We start from the raw sequence: 25,780 nt of genomic DNA on the forward strand, positions 1-25,780 counted from the left end.
AAGTACATATGATATTTCAGTGCAGAATTTCTGCGTCATCATATGATGATGGAAGAGTGGAACAGAGAAAAATTCTCATTGGCACCGGGATTTGAACCTGGGTTTTCAGCTCTATGTGCTGACGCACTATCCACTAAGCGCACCAGATTCCCATCTCAATGTCGGATCGAATCCTCTTAGTTTAAGTTCCACCTCTTGGGTTCCCTCTAGTGGCCTACCCTCATGCACTGCGTCATAGATGTATGTATGACAGTGGCACAATGTCCACACATGTGCAGAGGTGCACTCGTTATGAGTGCTAAGTGGCCAGGATCCGACGGAATAAGCGCCATCTTATATCTACATATGACATCTAATGAGTAGATACTCAAATGCTTTTACTCTTACGAACTAGAGTATTTACTAAAAAAAAGTCCAGTATATACTATATATTCTTTTTATTCTTATCACTCCTTGATTTGAAGGAAAATAACCTAGACGAAAACAAACAAAAACTATAGGAGTATCTTGTAAACGACTTTTCTTCACACTGAGCTGCCACTTTATCTGGCATCATCAGATTGCATACCACCACGATGTTCTGCAGTGTCAGACCATGTGGCAGCCCACTTTCTGTGTGGCTGAACCTTTATAATGCATTTCTAATTTAGTTGTACCTGTAATGTATTGTGTAACTTGTTTCTTTTTAATGTCAGTGCACATAAAATGAATTGCATTTGCAATATTCATAGTAGGGGATTGCAGGTGGCTTGATATAATTGCGGTCACAGTTTCCACATGAAGTTTAATTATCTCTCAATTTCAGGGTATCCTAGCAACACAATGAGGAACACACTACTTCGCAGAGGCTCTGTGCAGGTACAGAAGCCTCCTCCACCCATCCGTCGCACTTCATCCATCTCCAGTAGTTCTGTTGCACGGCAGAACTCTAACGGGGCAACTGCCGGCATGGGCAGTGTAGCTAATGGAAGCCTGGAGAATCTCCCTCCACCCCCAGCATTCCTGCTCGACAGCACCAGCAGCAGTAGTAGCAGCAGCCTGAACAGCAGCGGCGGAGGCTCTGCCGTGGCTGCTGCACCCGGCATCAGTGTAGCAGAGACGGTGCGCACCCTCACGGAGCTGAAGCACACTCCTGCCAGCCCCAGCACCCTGCGTCGCAATGCGTCCAGCGTCCGATCACAGAGTGCGGACAGGCGGGGCTCATCGGGACCCGTCACAAACGAGAATGCCGGAGGTATCATCGCTGCTCTTGGTGCCAAACTGGCACCGTCACTGAGTCCGAGGAATTCGCGACGCCACTCCGAAGACAGTGGAGGAGGGCCAAGTGGAGGGGGAAGCAGACTGCTGCAGCGGGGAGTGGTGGGGCCTGGACAGGGCTTTCTGCAGGCCTTGAACTCGAAGCTGGCACTGCAGCAACAACAGCAACAGCAGCAGCAGGTCGCGGTACAACAGCACAAGGCAGCGAGGGTGCGCCGCTTCATTGCCAGTCGCACCGTGCCGGACCCCACTGTCTGCCACGAGTCCCTCATGGACCAGATCAAGCGGGGCACACCACTGAGGAGGACTGGTACTGTCAATGACAGATCTGCCCCCTATATTCGTTAAAAAGGTACGTTCATGTTGCAAGGAACTTCACAACGTCAATGTTGATAAGGATAGACAAATAATTTTCTTGGAAATGGAATGTTACGATTAGTAGTTACGAGGTAGATTGTGGAAGCAGTTGTCGACTCCTGCACAGGGTTTTGGTTGCACATTTCTGTCAAGTGCTGGGGTGTTTATAGCAGGCAGAGAGTTCATATATTAGTGGAAATTACTTTCGTCTCCTTTAGTCCAAAATAAGCCTATTTAAATTGGATTGAACCAGTGCCAAGATAGTCCAATTGACAGTAAGGTAGACCATGACACGTTTTTAATTCACTAGAGGAAGTCATGACAAGTGAAGTTCTCATTATGTCTTGTATGGTGTGAATAGATTCGGCATGAGTATGTTGTAGAGAAGTTGTCTGCTGCTGCATCACATGATTGGATGATGACTGATTTGCGAATTCAATTCGTATGACATTTACAAAAACAGCCCGTCTATGTTTTATGTCGCTTATGTAATTCATTAATTATAAAATCTCTGAATTTTTTATAATTTTTATATCTGTGAAAAATTAGTATGTTTCCTTTTCTTCATTTTTGGCATCATGAAAAGAGAGATTATGGTTAAAGAGTACGTATATGTGAAAATATTTACTTCTGATTACTGATATGTACAAAGACAAAAGTAGAATCAATAATTGTGTCCTGTAAGAGCATTTCCCGTGTGAACAAAGAGATGAATTTATCTGTAACTATGCCACGCAATTTGTTAAAAAAAAATATGCATATATGTGCTAAATGTTACTTAGGTTAGGTAAATTTACACAATACCAACTGGAATAAGCAGTTTCTTACTTGGAAGTTGTAACGAGCATTGGCACTTTGATAAATATCAAGACAATCACTGAATTGAATGATGACGACGATGACTACGATGATGATAATAATAATAATAATAATTGCTCAGATCTCAATTGCAGTACTTTGCGTATAGTTTGAAGGATTAGGTGAGGTCTTCCTTCTCAAAGAGAAATTAAACTTTTTTTACAGTCACAGTATTGTAATTTACATTTTTGTATATGGCAACATTGTTTCTTATTCAGTTTTTTATGACACTATACTGTTCAGATTTCATCTTAATCTTTTGCACACGAGTAAAAGTTATCGCAAAGAGAATGTGTGCTCTTTTTCAATGTCTTCCTGGTCGCTGTCACTTAATCTCTGAAAACCATGTAAAACAAAGGGATTATTTGAGTATGTGAGCTACATGTCACTTCGTGTACAAGTGATGAGTTTGCATGCTGTTCAATTATATGACTGGTTTTTTTTTAGTAGGTTATTTTAAGACGCTGTATCAACATCTCAGGTTATTTAGCATCTGAATGGAATGAAGGTGATAATGGCGATGAAATGAGTCCAGGATCCAGCACTGATAGTTACCCAGCATTTGCTAATACTGGGTTGAGGGAAAACCCTGGAAAAAACCTCAACTAGTAACTTGCCCCAACCGGGATTCGAACCTAGGCCACCTGGTTTCGTGGCCAGCCACGCTAATCATTACTCCACAATATGGATTATATGACTGTTAGGCATAGTGTTAAATGATATCCAAAAGTTTCGTAATATTCTTATCTTAAATATACTGATGACAATTTAAGGCCTTGAACAAACTTCAAATCTCCTGCTGTTATGTGGCAATAGAGCCTTGGTTGACAGGGACAACAGTTGCTTCTAGTTTAATCATTTAAAGAACTGAAGACACGTAAATAGTGTCCAAACAAGAATGCCGGATTTAATAATATGAATATATACAATAAGAACCGTTAAAAATGCCGCCAACCTAACAACAAGACTATATGTCGCAATATTCCAACAATGTCTTGTTGTTGGATTGGTGGTATTATTATCTGTCCTGTTATCTGTTTTTGTTGCATTTATTCACATTATTAAATCTGGCATTCTTGTTGTGTCAACCTTTGTAACAATTCTGAGATAAGATTAGATCGTTGTTGTGTTTGAAATTCTATTAATACCAGTATCTGTTTTATTCAGAATTACGTTATTCTTAGGTTTTTTACACCATATGACCGTGATAGCTGGGACACACGAAAAAGTCTTCTGTAAACATGTCCAATGAAGTGAGGCTGCAGTGCTGGTCATATTCACAATACACATTTTCCGCTAAACTGGAGAAATTGCTACAGTAGCTTTGAAATGTGCCGTTACTCTTGCGTAAATATTGCGAGTAGATTACGTGGGTTAGGTGAGGGTCTCACAACAGGAACAGTTTTGCTTTGGCTCATGTGCGGATCTCTCATACAGTGGCAGGGTGATTCTTACTTGAATTTATTTTCGTGTATACATTCCAGAACAAATCAAGAAGATCCCTTCTTGCTCCTATACACATCTTGCATATTATACGAAGGTTAGGTTTGGTTAGTTTAGGTTTTCATTAACCAAGTCCGCGCATGTGCAGACAGCCAAGATGATCTTGTTGGTCATGGCCCTTACGACAAAAATATGCTGAAAGCAGTGAATCATTTCACGGCCACTAAAGTTTTCTTCGTAAAAGTCGAGATATTTTCTCTAAACCAGAAATAAAATTACAACGCGGTCATAATTATGCACTTAACGCTTTGGTGAACATTAACCAGATATTTACTTTCCTACATTTGAATGATATTCCCTGAAACACACCTTTTTCCCCATTTATTTCGTTGTGATAACTTACTTTAAGATCTTACTACATCTGCATTTTCTTTTGGTGCATTCAAAACACCGCAGTTGTACTGCATAAACCTTGCACTTGACTAATGGAGTGAATTATTTAAGAATATAGTTGCGAATTTTACTACCGCCATTTCGAATGTCTTTTGTTTGACACAGCTCGGTATGATCCGGTGACTAGTGGCCAGCAAGCAATATCGACTACCGATGTTGGTCTACCATGCGTATTATCCAGTTGTTCCACATTTTCTTCCATAAAGTCTATAGTAAATTAAGACGATTATTTTCCCTGGACCAAAAGGGCAGGAGGCAAGGACTGTGACAAGGTTAGGTTAGGTTAGGGAATAGTTAAGTGACAGGAGGCGAGATTTTCCTCATAAACAATGCTGCAATTTTTCAAACATTGGCTACATTACTTCTACGACTTCTGCTAGAGACCGCTCTAATAGAATGCATCTCACACAGCAATCATAACACTTTTAATGGATGCTCGTCTTGGTTTGCTTATAATTCTTTTATAAAAGAAACTGCGGTATGTAGGAGAAGCAGGCAAGTAACATACATTCCTGGAGGAAGGATCTCTCTCAACAAAATCCATGTGAATTACATACATTCTATGCTTGGATATTGGCTTTCTTAATTACAGTGTAATTTAGAATTCTATACATTTAAGTTTGAGATTGATAAATAAATACTATGCATAAAACACTTCTTGGGGGCATTTTATCAGTATGTGACTGCCATTACATTTAATCTCAGTAGGCCTACTATTTACTTTGGATGCATACAGTTGGATGTATGCACATCTGTCTGTCTCGATTATTAAGGTAAGGTTAAAGACTGAAACAACTAAAAATGGCATTTTTAATTTTTAATTAAATTAAATTTGCTGCCTTTTCTGAATCAGAATATATATAGTTTCTTAAAGTTATGATTTACGCTCTTTAAATGGCATGTTTTGAAACATGTTGGACTACATAGCACCAATAATAAATTCTTCTATCTTCATAGTAGTTTTTCTCAAGTAACGTTTTGCAATTTTCGATGAACCTTTTCTCAGAAACTATAAGTCCAATTTGATTTAAATTTTGCGTAGATGCTTATTATATTGTATTACACCAAGTAATGAACAATCATATTGATACGTCTTACGACTCATTCATACTGCATGTTAAATATTTTGAAAACTTCTTTCTTATCACTAATTAACTTTGTAACTTCTTTATTGTATTAATATGAGGAATTTTACTTGGCTGACTATTTTCGAAATAGTAATCTTCATAATCCGAAGTCTATTTTTTTCTATTGGATATGTCAAACATTACAACTAATTTTCTATATAATGGTAATGAAGATACGAGATTCTGTGTTTCTCTGATTGTAACGTGTGTGAAAAAATATTCACATCAATGATACTTTTTGAGAAAAGGTAATTAAAGATCAATTTTTCGAGTTAACAAAAGAAATGTAATTTCAAAGAACTCATCATATAGCTAAACAATTCATCTAATCAGAATGAAATTCATGTGGCATATTCAAGACACACATATACAGGTTTTTTTGAAAAATTTGGTCATTATTGGTTTAGTAGTTTCCAAGATAAAAATAATTAACTGGTAACCCGACTGTTTTGGTCACTTCAGTCTTTAACCTCCCCTTAACGTGGATATTGGCAGGTATCTGCCTCTCTTGTCCATATACACTAGGAATATTCATACTGGGGGAAAGAATAATGGCTATAATACTGTATTTTCATTGACATGAATTTATGAGTTTGTAATGAAGTATTTGTTCTGCAAGGAATCTATAAAGCAGGAATCATCCAATCGCATGACATAGCAAGAGACATTTACTCTCTTTCATAATAAACTATTAGGTGCAGCCCTTGAATGAAAATAAGTCAACCAGATAACTTTTAAATCTTCCACCTAAATATTTACATTTTTTCTAACTAAGTTTAAGTACATACATTGGAAATAAAATTACAATGATAATCTACAACCTTCACTGCCATATATATATAAAAAGAGTTAGAAAACTGTACTACCAGTAGAGCGATAAAAGCATGAGAATTTAAATAATAAAAATTTATTGATTTTTAGAAGTTTTGAAATTGTATAAAAAAATCTCTGAAATTGTATGAGAAATCATCTTTTGTAATTTTAGATTAAATTCTAGAGGAGAACTTTTGTTGTAGACTTCAGTCTTATTTATCCCCAAGATAGAGATGAAGAACTTTGCAATTATAATTGAGAATGCTAAGATAAATATCGTAGGCTTTGTTGTAGAGATGCAACTCCCAAGCTCCCCTTCATATTGAATATAGATATGTTGCGTCGGGATAGCTGGCTATTCAAAGACTGTTTAAATAAAAGACATATTAAAGTGTTACAAGTATGACAAACGTAAGTTAAATCTTTAGTTCTCAGGCCTGAAATTCTTGGGGCAATTACTATTGCAGGAATGACGAACCATGGCCACCAATTGTACACTTGGCACCAATAAATTGTCTGTAGTAAACACTACTATGTGCATAAAAATTGCAACTTTAATTACGATATGAATTATTAATTCATCTATAGGCAGTTAAAAACTCAGAAAAAATTGAGAGAACATTTTTAGCTACCTCTTTTTTAAGTCTTCTGCAAGATGTAACTGTCTTCAGTCTGAACTATTTTGTTCAAAAGTGAACGGTGTATTTGTGGATTATATTTAAACAATGCGTAGTACCACCTTACTGTATGTTGGTGAATATTGTAATTTCTGGTACCAATCAGCTAAAAGTTCACCATTCCTGCACTATGAAAATGCATGTAAAAGAATTAAAGGATATGAAGAAAATTAGTAGCTTTAAATACTGGTACCCACTATATAACATTGGAGCAATCATTCTGTCCATATCTATACAACTTTTTCAAATATTAGCATAAGTTAATACAAATTTGAAAGTCAGCCATTTTATTCGAATGTATTTACATTTTGAGGTTATGGTAAAATGTTAATGATGTTTTCACTCCTTTATCTGAAATGTTTTGTGAAAGCCTTTGTAATTTGCGTACTGAAAATGAGAACTTGGGAGGTAATGGGAATTAATAGATTCCGTATTGTGGTTCAGAGGATTAAACTATGTGCTGTATGTGGAAGTTGTACTGCGATTTCTACATGTCTTACATATGATTTTAAGTTCCAGTGAATGATTTGTCGTTTATATTTAATGTATTTTGTGTAAGAGTAAAAGTAAACAATGCTAGAATTCTGTCATATTAATTGTTCCCACCATAATAATTGGACCTTTTAGTTAGAAAAGTTGGATAAATGATGTCTCTAAAAATAGATATCGTATTCATGGAATACATAAAACGTTGTCATTGTTTTATACTGAGTAGTATGAAATACTTACAGTGCTTTTTCATCTTTGCTATTGAGGTCTGACCCAAGTTTGAGTTGAAATTGCTTATTTTGTTCATATTTTGTTAATGTGTAAGTATTGAATTTTTTTATATAATTAAATACTATGAAATACTTTCAACAATTTCACAATAATAAATCAGAATGACTCGTGTCTTACACCTTCATTTTCATTATTTATGTGTATTTATTACTGTTTTTTTCCACCAGAAATTATTTCCAGATTTTAATTGGCATGGAAGTACCTAGCATTTGATATTACATTTCTGTGATGTGTTTGAGTGGTGTTGAAATTCTAATATCTGAAATGCAGAAGTTTGAATTCATATAATTTTGTTTTTCTTTCAAAAACTACAGTATCTAATTTTAAACGTGATTGAAATATGGAGATTTATTAAATAGCCGAATGAGTAAGCATTATTATGCACACACTTAATTTTTTTTATTATTATTGCACCACATTAATGTTTATTTATTTAGTCGTTTGTACACATGAAGCTGAGCCGAACAATAAATGAACGTGTATTAAATCATTAAATTAAAAAGTATTAAGAAACATATTATCTAAAATTATCAGAAGTAAGCCTGCTTCTAAATATTTACATTTCAGATTCATCGTACATAGCACTCTTTGCATTAATTTTAAGTTGTTATATTAAGTTCTGTTGTTTCTGGTCGTCATTATTTTCGGGGAACAAACGTTTTACTCTGTATTTTGTTAATTTATATCAGTTTTACCAAGTGTAAATGGAATGTATGTCACTGAGTGAATAATATAACTTATAACAGACAAGAACTGCAGTCTTGTAGAGGAAAGATGTCAATTTATCCAAAAATTAGGGCCTATGCATAATTTGTATTCCAAAAACATTGAATTATTTTAAACCCTTTTGCCAACTAATACATAATGGTTATTTACTAAAAATCGACTCGAATTATAATTTCTTCTTGATTTCTACTATGTAAAACTGCTTAGACTATATGTTCCCGGAAATATTTGGTTCAGAATAATAATTATTATTGTATCTACAGCAGCGTTTCTCAAACTATGGTCCGTGGACCATCTGTGGTCCTCGAGGTCTGCTCTTGTGGTCCTTCAAAAAAGACAGAAGAAAAAATAAAATTCAAACGAATTGCGTATCACACTATAGCTGGAAATCTCATAGTTTGAAAATGACAAATGGCAATCGCTTTTCACTTTTCCTCCTATTGCTGACGTTTAATGAAATTTATTACCCTACCTGTCTACCGACTTCCCACTCTACTCTCAACAACAAAAGAGGGATTTAAAGCTCTATGAACGTGGTGTTTCTCTCCATCTTTTCCCCGCACATCTGGCGCCTGTAACTCAGCCAGAGATCACCAGAATTCATAACAGAGGACCAAAGTACCGAATCTTTTCATGTATTTGACTTTCTTAATAGTTTTTCCGATACCCAGTCTGCACATTGAAATGGACACGTAGGCCCTACTGTACGTCGTATGCCAATAATATCACTCTGAGGTCACAATTTGAAACTTATTTTCCAAGTAAATATGACAAATTTTCATGAGTTCGTGATCCTTTTCATTGCGATATTGAAAGTAACAAACTTTCATTAAGTGAAAGAGAACAGTTAACTCTCGAATGACACCGGACTTAAAATGAAATTCCAAGCGGAAGGTATGGTTAATTTCTGGATCTCATCACAAGTGAAAAGAGAATAAAGTGAATTGTACAATGGTGCTTTAGAGATTGTAAACAGTTTGCTTCTACGTACAGCGTCTGTGTAAGAAAGGGTTTTCATCACTAACTGTAATAAAAACAAAGCAGGATACCGAAATCGACTTTATGTATGTGACGACCTCCGACTTAGCTTACCAGCATACATCCAAATATAGAATAACTGTGCAAGAGTACTAACATTTATTTTTATTTTTTCCTTTAGTTAATTAGTAAAAGTTTATCCAAACTCTAATACCTTGAATTATTAAAGAAACGAAAATGAATTTTCTTCTATGAACATTAACTTAATTAGTTAATAGTAATATGAAATTAATTGAATTAAATTAACTTTAATTAATTAATTCTGTTTTAAAATATAAGTATACTGGTGTTAAAATATGCTACAAAAATAATAAATTTGCTTTCGAAGGTAATAAGAGTAAGGTGGTCCGCGGAAGTCTTCTGACTTAAAAAAGTGGTCCCCACTTCAAAAAAGTTTGAGAAACGCTGATCTACAGAATCGTGTCTCAAATAAAAAAAAAATCTATAAATAAATGTATTGGTGTTTCGAGGAGATCTACACACATTCCCAACAACATGAACTTGGACGTTTAGAAGATAAAGAAAAATGTAGACTAGTACCCAGGTTGACTTATGCATTTGACAGAACATGAAATTATCCAACACCAAGTTTGTCTCCGGACAGTTGACTAAACAACAACAACAAACGGTAATCATCGTCCTTCGTCCCTCACAGCTCCTCTCTGTGAGGTGTAGGTTTAGAGGCAGTGGTAACAATAAATAAAAGAGAATTGGGCTGTTTCGAACTGTGTGGATGCCAATGGGAATCAAGTAGAGAATGTGGTTTGTGGACTGGAAAGAAGAAAGGAAATACATTTATCTTCACAGTTCGACACATTACTTGAAAGAGTTATCTTACTTACTGCATAAAATGTACAGTGAAACCTGTTCAAATGGAACCTGAATAATCCGGAATCCTGTCTATTTCGGAACAATTTATTGGTCCCGGTGAAATTCATGTGTGTTACGTGTAATTTTTTCTGAATAAAACTGAAACTGTCCAACGTGGAAACAGAAACTGTCTGCTACTGTTCAAAACGGAAATAATATTTTGGACACACTACTTTAATGTAAACTATATTTTGAAACCGTATGTGCTTTCAAGGAAAGTACAAAATATGTAGGTCACTAAGATAAAAACAAGTTTTCTTTGCAAAATTTTTGAGGGTGCGAGGTGTGTTGACCTGATGGTCATAAATTTTATTACCCAATTGACTAGGCAGACGAGTCCCTTCAAAGATGTTCAATGCTTCACTCCTGTATACTGTCGTAGCTGGGTAGAACGCAAGTGTATTAGTGATTTCGTGATATAAAACATAAAAGGAAACAGAAAACAATTGGTTACATAGATATAAATGAACTATTGTGGGAGTGGATTCTTCTTGCCCTTTCAAAGATCATGTTAATTTCTGGACCTATTCTGCAAAGCAAACCTTTGAGCTGGCAAAGAAATTAGATAATCTAGAATTCAAGGCTTCTAGTCCAATTAAATAATGTGCTGTGATATACAGTACAGTATTATAGTCTCAGATATTAAATTTAGTGTAATCAATAAACTTCATAGTGTTTAATGAGTGAGTTACGATACAATTTATACAGGAAATGAGATTTTCATCAAGATCATTCACCAATTAAATAAGCGACAGGAAGCTGATTTAATGTCAGCAGTGCTAAACAGAATATTTTGTAATTCCTACAATTTGCGGCATGCCATTTTGTTTTTCATTTATACAAATGATAAAATATTCCATTTTAACTTCACACTTCACACCTGAATAACATGGAAATCTGTCCACAACAGAAAAAAAAAATTAGGACCGTGTCACTTCCGTCTTGAACAGGTTTCACTGTATAATGAAAAAGCGTATGTAATTTACATTGACACAGCTTATTGAAATTAAATATCATATCCTGCAAAACAACGAATGCAACTGTGATTAGTTCCTCGCCATATACAAATCTGGTATTCTAATGTCCTAATGCTATTAACAGCTTGTACATATGTGAGAAGTTAATTCTGAGTAAATCTCAAGAACTTACTTTTCAGACATGTTGAATGTAGTAACAGTATTTTACTTCCCTTTTTGTGTAATATATACATGATATTTCTTTCCTTTTAGGGGGCTTAAGATACTTTGTGAAGAGAGTTCTCTCCTGTCTCAAGACCATCTCATTATTTACAAGTTAATGTAAAACAATATCTGAAGTTCCAGCTAATAGATTGGAAACCTGAATTCAGAAGGTCTATTTACCCTGTAATTGAGTATCTGCCTCATTGTTATGCTGCAGCCTATCTTTCTTCCAATACTATGTCAATACCCAAATTGCAGATACTACCGACTCTCTTCCTTTCAATGCTGTAAATGTATGTCCTTTAGATGTTAATGTTATAATTAAATATTACAGGCTATTTTAACGCTTTCAACGTCATCAGTAAAAAGTAAACTCGCTTATGTATGAATTGATGGGATCTCAAATGTTGGCATACTCTTGATTCAAACTAAAAGAATCCTGAGAAATTTTGAGCGCTGGTGAATATGAACAATGGAAATATTAGCTTAATAAATGCAGTTCGAAGCTGTACATCCATTATTGCAATAATCTTGGCAGAGCTGAGACGAGATGTTATGGCACCAACCTGCGCGAAGTTTTAAATTGCTGGCCAGCAGGGTAGAGGAGTGGGGGTTGTTTGGGTTACGGTTCTCAAGCTCAGAGCGGCAGGAATATCCGTTTCATCTCTTTCTAAAAACATTCGTCTTGCCTTAGTATCATCACTTTCCTACTCAAGAATCCGAAGGTACCTAATGGAATTACGTGTGCTATTCCATCATTATATTCTTACTAGTGGCTTGTGCAGCAAATACTTCTGCAAACTAAGTTCGTTAGACGTTCAAATAAAAATTTTTCAGATTTATTTTCAATGAAGAATACTTGTCTTTTTGATAGTTATTTGCTTCCATAATAATGAACCATACTCCCTCTGAATGGATTTTTTTAGGCCAAATACTTTTCCTTGAACCTATCCAACTTCAGTTTTTGAGTTTCAACGCGAAAACGCAAGTATCAATGTCAGGACAATAGCAGTCGCTATTTCAGGTCATTGTAGATTGTAGGCAAAAGTTAAAAAAATGCCAGGTTTGCTAAGCTTTGGAACAATAGCATTTTCGTATAGCTGCTGCATGTAGAACTTGAAATGTAGAGCGTAAAATCATTTTATCGTACTAAGAGATGTTGCTGAAATGATCTGGAGACTACAAAATTTTCTAGGCCTCTTATTTTATCAGTAAGTAATACCTTTTGATCTTTCCTTAGGAACTGTAATTTTTGCGCTCTCTCGAGCCAATAGTGAAGACAATGACACATATCAATATCTACACTACACCGCCATTAAGTATATGAAAAAGATCCAACCCCACTGGGTTAATAAGTATAAAAATATTTGATTTTTAATAACAATATTATTATCGTACTTAAGTTTTGTAGTTATATATAGCAGCTACTCAGTAAATTATAGAAATGAAGATCTAAATTAAGATATTCTCTACATTTACTTACATAACCACAAAACGTTTCACTTTCATGTCATCAATATAGCATCAATATTATGTACAATTAAAAAAATAGATGGATCACGATATTAACTATAATAATATTTAATTTCTAATGGTAATAATGTCATCAAACCACCTCAAGTTTCGTGGATTTGAATATACAATACACAGTTGTACTCAGAAAATTATACACTGCAGAATCAGTTTTTAATAACAAATTGAATTGAACTCTAAATATGTCGGCAATCTGCAGGTCATGGCATTCGTGTAATAGCCTATTGTTTATTGTAGTGTGTGTTTTGTTCTGAAATTCAATGAAGTCGGCCGTGATTGAATAAAATTAGTTCTCAAAACTGGCAACAGATGGATTTTGGAAAATAGGAAAATTATGTAGGAAAATTGACATTTCACTGAAAACTACTACTTTTCCGAAAAACTTTAGGTTCCAAGCTTCAAAATGAGGGGCCATTTATTAAAATCCGTTCAGCCATTTTCCCGTAATTTCCATTACCAGTTCAAATTATATATATAGATTCTCCATCCAAATCAGACGACTGATCTGTGCTGGAATCAGATGTCCCTAAGTTTATGGAAATGTTCTCCAAAATACTGTCCATCACGTGCTCACTTTGAATGTAATTGTTCTATACTTTCTTCACATAATCATACACTGATATCCATTTTTGGAAGAAGCGATTGCAGATTGCATAAGCCTCTGCTTATGCGTAGTGTAGAAATTATAGATGAGTCTTCTTAGGACTTCCTCATCAAAACTGCCTACAGCTGCAACTATCTTCTTCGGCTGTGATTTTTTCCGGACTGGAGAAAGAATCTGCTGTTCTGGTCTCAACATTTTTCCCTTCTTTCCTGATTCTTGCCAAGATTCACTTTGAAATACCAGTGGCAGCCAGTATTCTTGCACACACACTTTTCAATGGAATTAGTATTCCATTTACAGTCTCTTCTGACATGAATTTCCATACATTGTATACTGTTTCATGTCCTTGACTATGAACTACTCTATGATTTCTCACCTTAGACAATGCCATAATGAGGGAGCTCAGAAGGACAATGTTTTCAGTATTAGCAATAGCAGTAGTAGCAGAACGATCTGAACACTCAGAATGCCAGTAACCAACTGACCCAACACCTCTCCAGTTGAGTGTGAGGGCGAGTCCAAACAAACGAACTAAAATGCGTCCCTCGCGCTTGTGCCATAACTTCTCGTCCGGGCTCTACTGTCATCATGATGTATTTACTTAAAGATTTTGTTCTCCACCCGTTATGTTCAAATTTTTCAATGCCAGCAACAATTTTATTGTTGTGTGTACCTAATGTAATCAGTTTCCCTTCTCAACAACCATCTGTCCGTTTTATGAATTATCACTTAAAAGGCGTGTATAAGAAGAGGTGAGTCTGTTTGGTTCAGTGATATGGTTCAGATTTCGTACTGTTCTTAGATCTAGTGATTGGAGTTTATTACTTGGGCATTTGTTTTACTTTAAGTTTGTGAGTTATATGTATGATTTGAAGGTGAAAATTTTGAGACTTTTGTAGGCCTAGTTATCTCCTAAGCAATCCGCCACTGATGAAGGCGACGTTTCTGTGTGGTTAAAGAAATATTGCGTAGGTGTTCACATTAATGAGCATTTATATACAGGATGTTCCAGAAATACTTTGACAAACCTTGGGGGCATGTTCCTCACAACAAAACAAGAAAAAAAAGTTCGTATAAACATATGTCCGAAATCCTTAGGTTTTTAGTTAATAATGAAAGAACATAATGAAATATGTTAGATATTGTCAGCTTGGTAGCAAGTGTTGCAACTTTAATCAATTCAGAAACTCATAACAATGAAAGTTTACGTTCAACGCATTTCGAGGTACAATTCCAAGAACATAACTTAAGTTTGTAACCAATAATAATATTCATTTTATTAGATAATCAAATGAGGTTATTGATACAAGTCTGCTGATGCACCCATTGTAACCTAGATGGTATGTGTTGCCAAGGAGACTTATTTACTACATGAGAACATTTTGAACATTTGTTATGAGTTTCTGAATTGATTAAAGTTGCAACACTTGCTACCAAGTTGATAATATCTAATAGATGTTTCATTATGTTCTTTCATTAATAACTAAAAAACTAAGGATTTTCGGACATATGTTTATATGAACTTTTTTTCTTGTTTTGGTGTGAGGAACATGTCCCCAAGGTTTGTCAAGTATTTCTGAGACACTCTGTATTATTTTACAGGAATAGTATATTATGAAACTAGTTTTTAATGTTATACTTATTGCATGAGTAAAAGTTTACCGAACAAACGAAGTGAATTTAGTAAATTTTACGAATACAATAAATTTATAACATTATAAACGTGTTTAATACGGAATTTTTTTGTATAACATTGTAAAACAATTAATAATAGCATATCAAATTTGTAATGTTGGGTAGTTCGAAATCGTAGTCTGTGAAGAATGAATTGTATGACAGCAGTAATATAAAAAAAAATACTATCGGATGGAAAACCTATTAATAATATTAATTTTATGGAAGAAGCTATGACGTCATCATATAAGTCATTAAGTTTTAGTTGGTATAGTTGTATCTTGCGGCACTGGTGCAATAATCTGGTATATTGTGTATGATTTTTAGTAACTATGAACATTGTTTATAATATTGGAGTAGGCCTACTTTAAGTAAAAATATGTGAGTTGCTAAGTTACATACAAACCACAGACATTGGTCCAGAATTGGTTTTGAAGTAAAATGAAATGAATGCTCTATACGACAATAATTTATGAGCTTCCATATTACTAGTAAATGTTGAGGCATATGTATTCTTAATCTAAAAAACTACGTTACTGACTTCAGAACTTTATGACATTTCAGTCGTATTTTACTAACATAGTACACACTCATTATTAGATTCATGATATTTTAATTTCCTGTCTCTTCAGTCTTCGTTCTTAGTGCCATTAAGATCAAGATTCGTGCATTCAAACTCAACCAAGGATGATAAAAATCATTCTCTTTCAGAAGTAAAAACTGATGTTCCTGTATCGTAACTCTATAGCCTAATGCTTAAAATAATCTGGTCTCGGAATGAGGTTGAGGTAAAATTTAATCGGTCACTTAATGCCAAAGCTAAACTCTTAGGCCGGGTGGACACAGAATCAGACGCGAGGCGAGACGCGACTTTTGCTTTACAACGCCTCACGACAGCTTAACACAATCTGCTCGCAACAACTGATTTGCTGGCTGTGTGGGTTTAGAAAACTGGCCTAGGCTAGAAAATGGCGTTAATGAAAGAGGATTGTCCATATGAGAAATTCCATTGTATTTTTGGTTATTATTTCCTAAGGATGCCTAATACGCCTAAAAATCTATAGAATTAAAAGAATCTTAAAATTAAATACTACTAATGTAGTGCACAAACGTCATTTTGCATGTTTATGACTACTTCACGACTCACAATAAAGAAAAATAGTATATTAAATCAATAATGAATGAAAGTATAGAGCATAGAAGTAGGCCTACTACAAATTATTATTATCAATATTATTATCCACCTGTTGTTTTCATCTCATTTGCAATTTCTCACATATTTTTAGAAACCACATTATTGTCGTGATATTGTTACAAAGATTTTATAGAACGTATATTTCCCGTACTAAAACAACTAATTTATCTGCATCGAGCTCCATTATGAATAATGTGCACTACACAACAACAATAGTGTCTGTAGGTGGTGAAAGCGTGCAGTCATAGCCACTGCTATGCAGTACACTGCAGCTATCAGACAGTCTCCTCGCGACGAACTTCTAGCAGTCATTCAATGTTGTCTCTCTGTGTCTGCTCGCGACTGTCGCGCCACGTCTGATTCTGTGTGCACTACATCATAAGAAATCAATGGGAGACAAGTACCATGAGACAATGTCGCGTCGCGCCTCGTTCTGTCCGCACCCGGCCTTACTCTTTGATCAAGATAATGAACTCCATCTTACAGGTGTCTCCACTCAGAAATGAAATTGAACTTTTGAGAAATGTTTTCATGAACATGTAAATCATTCACATACAGGTAATACTTTAGTTATTATGAGAGTTACTTGGGAGAGGAGGTAGGAAATGTTGTATGTAGAGGCTTATATTCATTTGCGTAAAGCTTTCTTGAATATGGTAATAGAGGACAATAGATTGGTTTACATGCATCAATTTTATTGAAAGCTTAAATTCATTTAAGGGACTGAATGAATGGCAGATACTTTTCACTGCATATGAGGAAGTTCCTCGAATTAATTCTCTTTGAAGCACATGCGAAAGAGCGGTCTTTCTATTAGACACTAAAAAAAATATTCCACATCAGCCCACTACAGAGTGGAAGTGAAATAGCCTTGCAGATTTCCAGAGCAAATAGCTCATGTTGTACTTACTTACTGGCTTTTAAGGAACCCGGAGGTTCATTACCGCCCTCACATAAGCCCGCCACAGGTCCCTATCCTGAGCAAGACCAATCCAGTCTCTATCATCATATCCCACCTCCCTCAAATCCATTTTAATATTATCCTCCCATCTACGTCTCGGCCTCCCCAAAGCTCATGTTGTATGTAACAAAAAATTATAATATCATATTGGTGGAAAGTTCATAGTTCCCCCCCCCCCCCCCCCAGTTTCATGCAATTACAGGGGTGTGATAAGTATCCTGTTACTTTTTAAGGGTACAGTTTATCAATAAACTCATGATAATTTTCAAATTTTTGCGTTTCAGGGTAAGGAACTGTTTAATGACGTTCATAAAAAGTGTTTCACATATTGGTTACAGTGAGACAGTCTTCTGTCTAGTGTTGGTTTGTTCTTAATTAGTATAGTATATGTGGAAGATTAGAAAAATATTTTCTAAATTAATTGATGAATACAGTTTTAATATAAATTACCTTTAAAAACATGTATTAATTTTTATGATTGCCTTTATTAACTTAATACTTTTGAATTTATTGCTTATTCCATCACTGACTGGAGCTCCTCACATGGCGATGACTGCATGATTTCCATGATAAACTGGATGTTGATAGTAAATGTATTGAAATTTACAAGAATGTGGGCAATAAAACACCAATTTTTTTTCAGATCAGAAAGTTTTCTGTTTAAGTACTGTATATCAGCCTGAAATACATTTGTAGAAAGAGTGTTTCCTCATATGGCTTCAAGATTTAAGGACAGAGTTGTTGATTTCATTTAATTTTACTCTTACATCTTTTTTTTTTTCAGCCATCTTCATTTATAAAAGAACTTGACGGAAAAGGTATCTAAAATACATATGTAAGTGTTAAATTTAATCCTGAAAATGAATGTATAAAATGGATATTCGTTTATTAAAAATAGATTACAAATAATATTAATTTGTCATTGTCTGATTTAGATTGTTAACACATTGGCAGATGTTCATATGTTTTTTCTTCATATTCTCTTCTGAGATACCTGGTAGCCTTATGCCTCGCATTTTAAAAATATGTTCCTTGAAATCATGTGAAATTCTTCACGTGAAATATTAATTTTCACAGTCCAAAATCACACAGATTCAAATCAACAAATCTCAAAAGTCATAAACTATGACTTGCAATTGCAATGCAGTCTACAAAAAACTTCGTAAATTGCTGTCCTACAGTAATAGGTAATTCCTCGTTGGAATGTGCATAATTACTTCCTTTATAGGTCATTTCAGCAATATAATGACAGTGTTACAGTAACGTGTTTTTCTGAGTACATATATATTAAATAATAATTTTTGAGCACATGCCTTCCTGCGACTTTTCTACATTCATGCTGATTTTGCGTACTCAAGTAATGATTACTTTGGCTGTTGTAACCATCAACGTAAAATTATACTTCATCACTGAGAAAGAATAAAATAGAATTGACTAAACTGTCATGGACGAAGTTCTGATACTTGCTACAAAAATTCATTCTCGCACCACTTCTTTACGAAAATCATTTAATGAAAGTTTACAAATAAAAATTTAATGTACAAATCTTGATCGAATTTTCTAAATGTGACCGTGAGTATACTTAACTCTCAATTGAGCGTGTCTGTGTATAAACGCCATTGGAAAAAAAATATATATATTGTGACAGTTTCCTTTGAATCTGTCAATAACGAGATTTCTAGGTATTTTTTCATTGTTATATTAGTCAGGACAGTTATGTTGTGCGTTCTCCAAGCAAAGTGTAGTAAATATTAATGAAGATAGACAGTGTCACTATATTGTAAAAAATGCGCCACATGTCCTGTTCTGTGAGTATTTTTAACTTTTAAATGTTTATGTTCTACATGAAATGTGTCATATTATTAAAGCACGTTTGTTAGTGTTGCCGACTTTGTGATTGATATTTTGAATGCTTGCTCCATCCAGGTCAGTAAAATGTGTAATGAGCGACAAAATTCATAGACTATTCATGAGGATTCAGATTTCCAGCATGGAGCAGAAAATAAATTATTGTAAATCTGAATTTGACCAAGGATATAATTATGACTCGAAGACATTGATTGCTCTTCTTTACTGAAGTTAGTTTTATCAGGAGATACAAAAAGTACAAGTGGGACAAATTAAAATTTAAAAAGTATTAACAATTAAAAGTAAATGTGGTTTTTTTTCTCCCACGAAAGAAGTAAAAAGTGAAAGGGTGCAATTATGATGAAAATAAATTTACTTTAAATAATTGACGATATGGTAATTTGCAATGGAAATTTGAAAACAGGATAGAACAAAAACAGAAAACCATTTAAACAAAATAAACCATGGGAACAGATGAGGAGCACACGGAACAAATACTCAACAGCAGTAAGAAAGGATGCAGTAACAATGTTTAAACTCAATATACACTATGATTGATGGGCGGGCCATTTGCACAAAATTAGCACAAAGGCCTCATCAGCATGTACCAACTGCAAAGACTCAATCTTCACCATGAACATAGATCATCTACTCCAATGCAGTGCAATAGAATGACAAGAAGATCAAATCAAGCAGTCTACTGGGATGCAAGAAAGAATCGCAGCAAATGAACGAACACCATTGGAATTTAAATAATAATAATAATAATAATAATAATAATAATAATAATAATAATAATAATAATAATAATAATAATTGACGAGATTATATGATCTGCACTCAGCAAAAAAAAAAAAAAAAAAAAAAAGTGTTGTTCAGTATTGTACACAAAATAAACTAAAAGAAAACAGATAATGATGCGACTAGAATTATTCTACCTGATCAGGAACAAAAAAAGCAAGCCACACACATATTACTGAACTATGAACTGTGGACAGCTCAGGGATTGAGAGAGCAAGATCAGTTAAAGCTCCAAAAGATATCTGTTCCCGTCCCTCCTATATTGCAACCACTTTGATAAGAGCACCAGACAAGAGAGAAGAGTTCATGACATTAACTGCTATTTCGATGTTCCTTTACCAGTTTCTGGCTAACTGTAAGATCTCTTTTTAGTGTAAGTGGGTTATAACAGTGAATGATAATATTGCAAGCCTTCTGAGGCCGTTCTTCATTCACACAATGTATTCCAAAGAAACTAACTAAATATGGTATCAAGATGTGTATAATAATTTAAATTAAATTTATTAATAAAAGTAAACTTATTGTAATATATTATTTTATTTATTTTGTTTGTACTTAGTACAACGAGAAATATTTATTAACCCATGAAAACCCAGTTGGCTATAGCAATGTGTAAAGTGTGCTGTATGCCCGGTGATGTTACTAAATTGCTCTTTCACTCAAGGGCTAATTTGTTCTGCAATTGATCAGCAATTGACACTAAGGATCAGCTGCAGTTGATAATATCAACAAAGGGGATGATGTCTCATCTGGAAGCTGCATCCAGTGGGCAACTGAATCACCTTGTATTTGTATATTATAGCACCTGACAGCACTTTCAGAGTACAATATGTTTAATGTATGGAGATAAGTTTCCATATACAGAGTGATTCACGAGGAAAGGTAAAAAATTTAGAATACGATGTCTTAGGCCATTTTGAGTGAAAAAGTTCATATGAATATACGTCCGTTTTTGAGCGATTTCAGAGCTAGGTTCATTTTTTTGGTAAAACGTCTCGCCCCAATGTGAATCAGACATTACCATATGCTGCTGACATGAGACAAGGTCATTGATCGCAATAACTGACGTAACATTGGAATCTGCATTGTGAGTGATGTAGATAAGAGAAACAAACCGGGTGGTGGGGCATTACAAATGTCCAATCGCCTGCCCTTGTCTGATGTAATGACACAGGACCACCACATTATACAGGTACAGTTATCGGAGGTGTTAAGTTGTGTTTTTCAAGATGCCTTATAAATTTTCGACTACAGAATATGCCGATATTGTGTACATTTATGGTTTGTGTGATGGAAGTTCCTTGCTTGCCATCGCTGAATATGAACAATGCTTTCCGAACAGAAGGGTACCATATCGAAGAGTATTTACTGTCTATGGGGTTGAATGAAAGACTTGGTATAGGAAAGGAAGGGGGAAACGAGTGAGTCGCTAATCGACCGTATTTTGGATGCTGCATAAAGAACAGCCACGAGAAACTCTCCTGAGTGTCGAGTGCGATTCATGCTCGAGCACAACAGTGCATTAAAGCAGAAGGAGGTACCTTTGAAAATGTGCGAAAACATCGACCCCGACTTTTAGAATATTAGATATGTATGCATACGTGAATATACACTTTAAATTTGTCCGTTATCTGCCTCTAAATGCGAGTTAGTACAATGGAATCTCAGAAGTTTTTGTAAAATCAAAGAGCCATATCTCCATAACCGTTCGAAATTGGACCCATATTCATATGAACTTTTTCACTCGGAATGACTTTAGAATTCAGATCCTAAATTTTTTACCTTTTCTCGTGAATCACCGTGTAGATATTGCGGGGAAATATTATACACATATCAAACATTCTCTCTAGAGTCTCTGTTAGCTCTTGTGTTAATGATCCTTAAAGGTAGAGATATTATTGACAGTCTCTGAGATCATTTGACGATAATGAAAGTTCTGCGGAAATCAAAAGTTCATAGAGAAAATCTGCTCCATAATCTTCACAGGATCTGTCAAGAATCGAACCCCAGTCCTTTTGAGGAGAAAATACGACTAGGCTCTATTGACTGGCCAGTTTTAACAAATAAACCATATTCATACATAAAACATTTAGCATTGTTTGTATATAATAACAGAGCTTTAAAATTGCAGCTGCCAGTGTTTACAAAAAGATACTAGATGGAAGAAAACGAGAGGATAGAGTCTCCATATCAGTAGAACAGCTGCCGAAAACGGCAGGTTAATTTAGAAATGATTTATTATACTGCACTTTAAGTACAAAACTAACACGAACATACTGTAAACATTATTCCAAACTACTAGTACCAGTACTTAGCAAGTTAAACTATTTACCCTCATTTTGTTTTAAAGAAAACATATTAAGTTCACAATAGATTGAAAATTGATGCCTCTTCTCTTCATTAATATATTGTTTCAACGATAATTTTGATGGAACTGATGTAGAATATTTTTCTTCTTATTTGTAGTTATCAGTTTATTTTGATACATGGTATGAAAAATTACTACTGTTTACAAATGGTGAACTGTGAAATTGTATTACATATTTATTATAATCTTTTTCATGTAAATATGTATTATATTCACTGTCATGTCATATGCAGTCTTCCCACTACCTTACCATATATCTCTCATGAGGTTTGGATTTGTAAAATAGTCCGAACATTATACAAATATTTGTTTCAGAAGTGAGACAGAATCATTATGTTTACCAACGACATATTACATAAAATTAATGCGTTACTGACTTTTCAGATTATGCAACTCTTACTGCTGGGATAAAAGCATCATCCTTTTCTAGCCTTCCCTAAAATAAAAATACTCAAGACATCAGTTAACCATGTCTTGTAATTGAAAATATTACTTTAAGTTGCATATATAATGCAAATGTTAGTATAGAAATGCTTAGCAATTTCCGTACTGGTAAACCATAAGTCATGTCATTATTTTCAGGGTGTTAATCTTTGAGAAACGAACAGAAAAGTTAATACAATTTTGTTCGTTTTTGCATATGTTTTGAGATAAAAAATTTTAATGAAACGTTTAGTAGCATATTTTAGGAAAACTGTTGACTAAATTCCCAATATCCTGTCACCTTAAGAGAGCAGTTAATTCTAATATTAGATGATTGAACGAATTTTAGTTATGTCCTTAAATTTTCAGAAATTTAATCTGAACAAATGTAAATTTTTTTCCTCAAAGCAATATTTAATTGTATGGAACTGTGACAATGCTGTAAAAGGTTACTGTCTGGAGTCAACAGATACGTACAGTTCACATGTACATTTGTAGAGCAATGAAGGAGAGAACAAGAATTTAAACAATAAATATAAACATAAACAATTTATTGCATTTAAAGACCGCTCTGGATATTTACTTTCTCTTATGTAAAAGTATCAGTTAACTACTTACAAAATTGAAGTGGAAAGCGACTATTTGTAATTGGTGTAAACAAAATACTGAGTGTGACTTCTCTTCACACTTTTAAAACAGAAAAACTAAATAGTATACCATCTATATTTTTTTTCTTTCGAATGAGTTGTTCCCTGGAACATAACAGACTACAGCGCATTCAGCCACTAATTCCAAGATGGCACAATTCACGTGTTTAAAATTGCACGTTTTGCTGGAAAACTATCCAAAACATAACAGAATGGTACTTGGCTTTTTTGTTGCTCTTTACTAAAGAATTCATCCGCCAAAATGAATGACATGATTTACCGTTTATCCGATATATTCCTGAGGAAGGGTGCATAATATCCAAGGTGAACATGTGAAGTTAATGCAACAGTACAAATAATTTCACATGCTAGGAGTTCAGAAAAAAAAAATCTTCCAAATTATTATAATGTCAGAGACAGTTTAGAACTTCAAAATATAAGATTGCATCTATGGGATACAAGTGATATAAATATTTTATTTTAAATTTTCCTTACCAGTACTTCCATCATAATTAAAGTTCTTATTTGTTAGAGTTGACATGTCACAAGATTCTAATTATTAGTGGTTTTTTTTTTACGTACATTACTGTACTTAAATTTTATATTGGCATTATAAACAGAATTAGTCTTCCTTCATGACAGAACTCTTGCACTAGATTCAGAAAATTGATAAGTAAAAAACGGTTATTTAGATAAAAGAAGTGGTTTAGAATGAATCAAGTCTGGTACAAATCTTCATTCATATTCTACACGTCCCCATTCTGATCAGTTTTTTTAGTTGTCAGTTATTATCATGGATCACCCCATTTCGCAGAATGATCAGATTCTTGCACGCAATTCCTAAATGATCAGATTCTTGCACGCAATTCCTACACTCTAGCAACCCATAAGTGGGCAGACACCAAGGGGTTGTTACAACTGAATCATGGACATCTTAGGTGTAAAAGTATATTATATTCACGGTTCTGTAATTCTTGTTTGTTGACTAATAAATGTATATATTTCTACACAAACTATATTGGCAAATGCTGAAGTTCATACGCTTTGGAAAGAATGTAATTGCTCCATTGGACCTAATGACCAAAGCATATGGGATACAGTATAGGCATGCTGTATCTTATGCTATATGGTATGTAAATAATTGAATTCCTATACATTTTTTCTCTGCGCATGCGTACCATGTGCTTGTTATCTCTTATTTTTTACTCATCATCATACAATATATGGAGACATAAACTGTTCAAGGGATTGTAAATCATTTTGTATATAATTGTTTTCTACATATAAACACAGGGAGGTTAGTGTAAGATACATTATATAATTCGTGTTGTATGTCCATTACACAGAAGCAAGATAAGGTTATTGATAGAACAGAAGGCATAATATGTTATGATAACTGCCATTACTGTTGGTGTAAAATGCAGGGATTGTCATATTGTCAGCCATTGAGAAGAAGTTCGTTGACAAGTCTCTTGCAGTCCTTGTTTAATTGAGTATTATGCACACTGTATAGAGGGTACAGATAATAAATATATAAACAAATATAATCACTTGCCATATTCTGATGGATCTGCTAATATATTTATAAAGGGATGGTAGCTGTATCTCTCTTACGTCAGATGAAGTAATCAGGTGTATTTTGTCTGTGTTTGTCTATCGTATGAGACTTATTTAAGTATGTATGAATGAATGTCGTCTTTGTTTTCCATATTCTTAGTGAATACCATGTGTGATGTATTTCAGAAGAAATTGTGTTGGAGAGTGCTAACCCTTCAAGGGAAAGAACAGTGGCTCTCCGAATATTATGTAACATTCAGTTATATTGTAACTTGTACAGAAGGTGGATAATGTATTTGTGTTTCTTCCATATTGGAGCAATATATCATGTTGTACTATTGGTAATACCACTGTTGTTTTTATTGTCCTTTAACCCATATCAAGATAGTTGAAGATACTGTTCACGTGTGCGTATATGCAAGCTTGTGAGGAAGACGACATTAACTGTGTGAGATTCTTTAAATTTAAATTTCTCATTTTGACTTCTCATCATGAAAAGTGAATTGCGTGAAACATTTACATGTTTAAGAAAGAGTAATTTTCTTGTAAGTTATTTCAGACTTTTGCGAATTTTACAGAATAGTACATT

General features: G+C 34.4%; 1 protein-coding gene across 7 annotated transcripts in view; it reads left to right on the top strand.

The window, feature by feature from the left end:
• mim (missing-in-metastasis) overlaps nt 1-25,536 on the top strand; it is a 332,503-nt gene extending 306,967 nt beyond the window's left edge. For 5 of the 7 annotated variants that reach the window (XM_069844237.1, XM_069844243.1, XM_069844240.1 and 2 more), the window contains one exon: nt 806-25,536. In XM_069844237.1, the coding sequence (XP_069700338.1) occupies nt 806-1,605 (800 nt within the window). In that variant the 3' untranslated portion in view covers nt 1,606-25,536. The remainder of the gene's footprint in view (nt 1-805) is intronic. The other 2 variants (XM_069844238.1, XM_069844239.1) reach the window with 2 other exon arrangements.
• The last annotated feature ends 244 nt before the right edge of the window (nt 25,537-25,780 follow it).

This window comes from Periplaneta americana, chromosome 13 (genome assembly GCF_040183065.1).
Source record: "Periplaneta americana isolate PAMFEO1 chromosome 13, P.americana_PAMFEO1_priV1, whole genome shotgun sequence".
NCBI lineage: Eukaryota > Metazoa > Arthropoda > Insecta > Blattodea > Blattidae > Periplaneta > Periplaneta americana.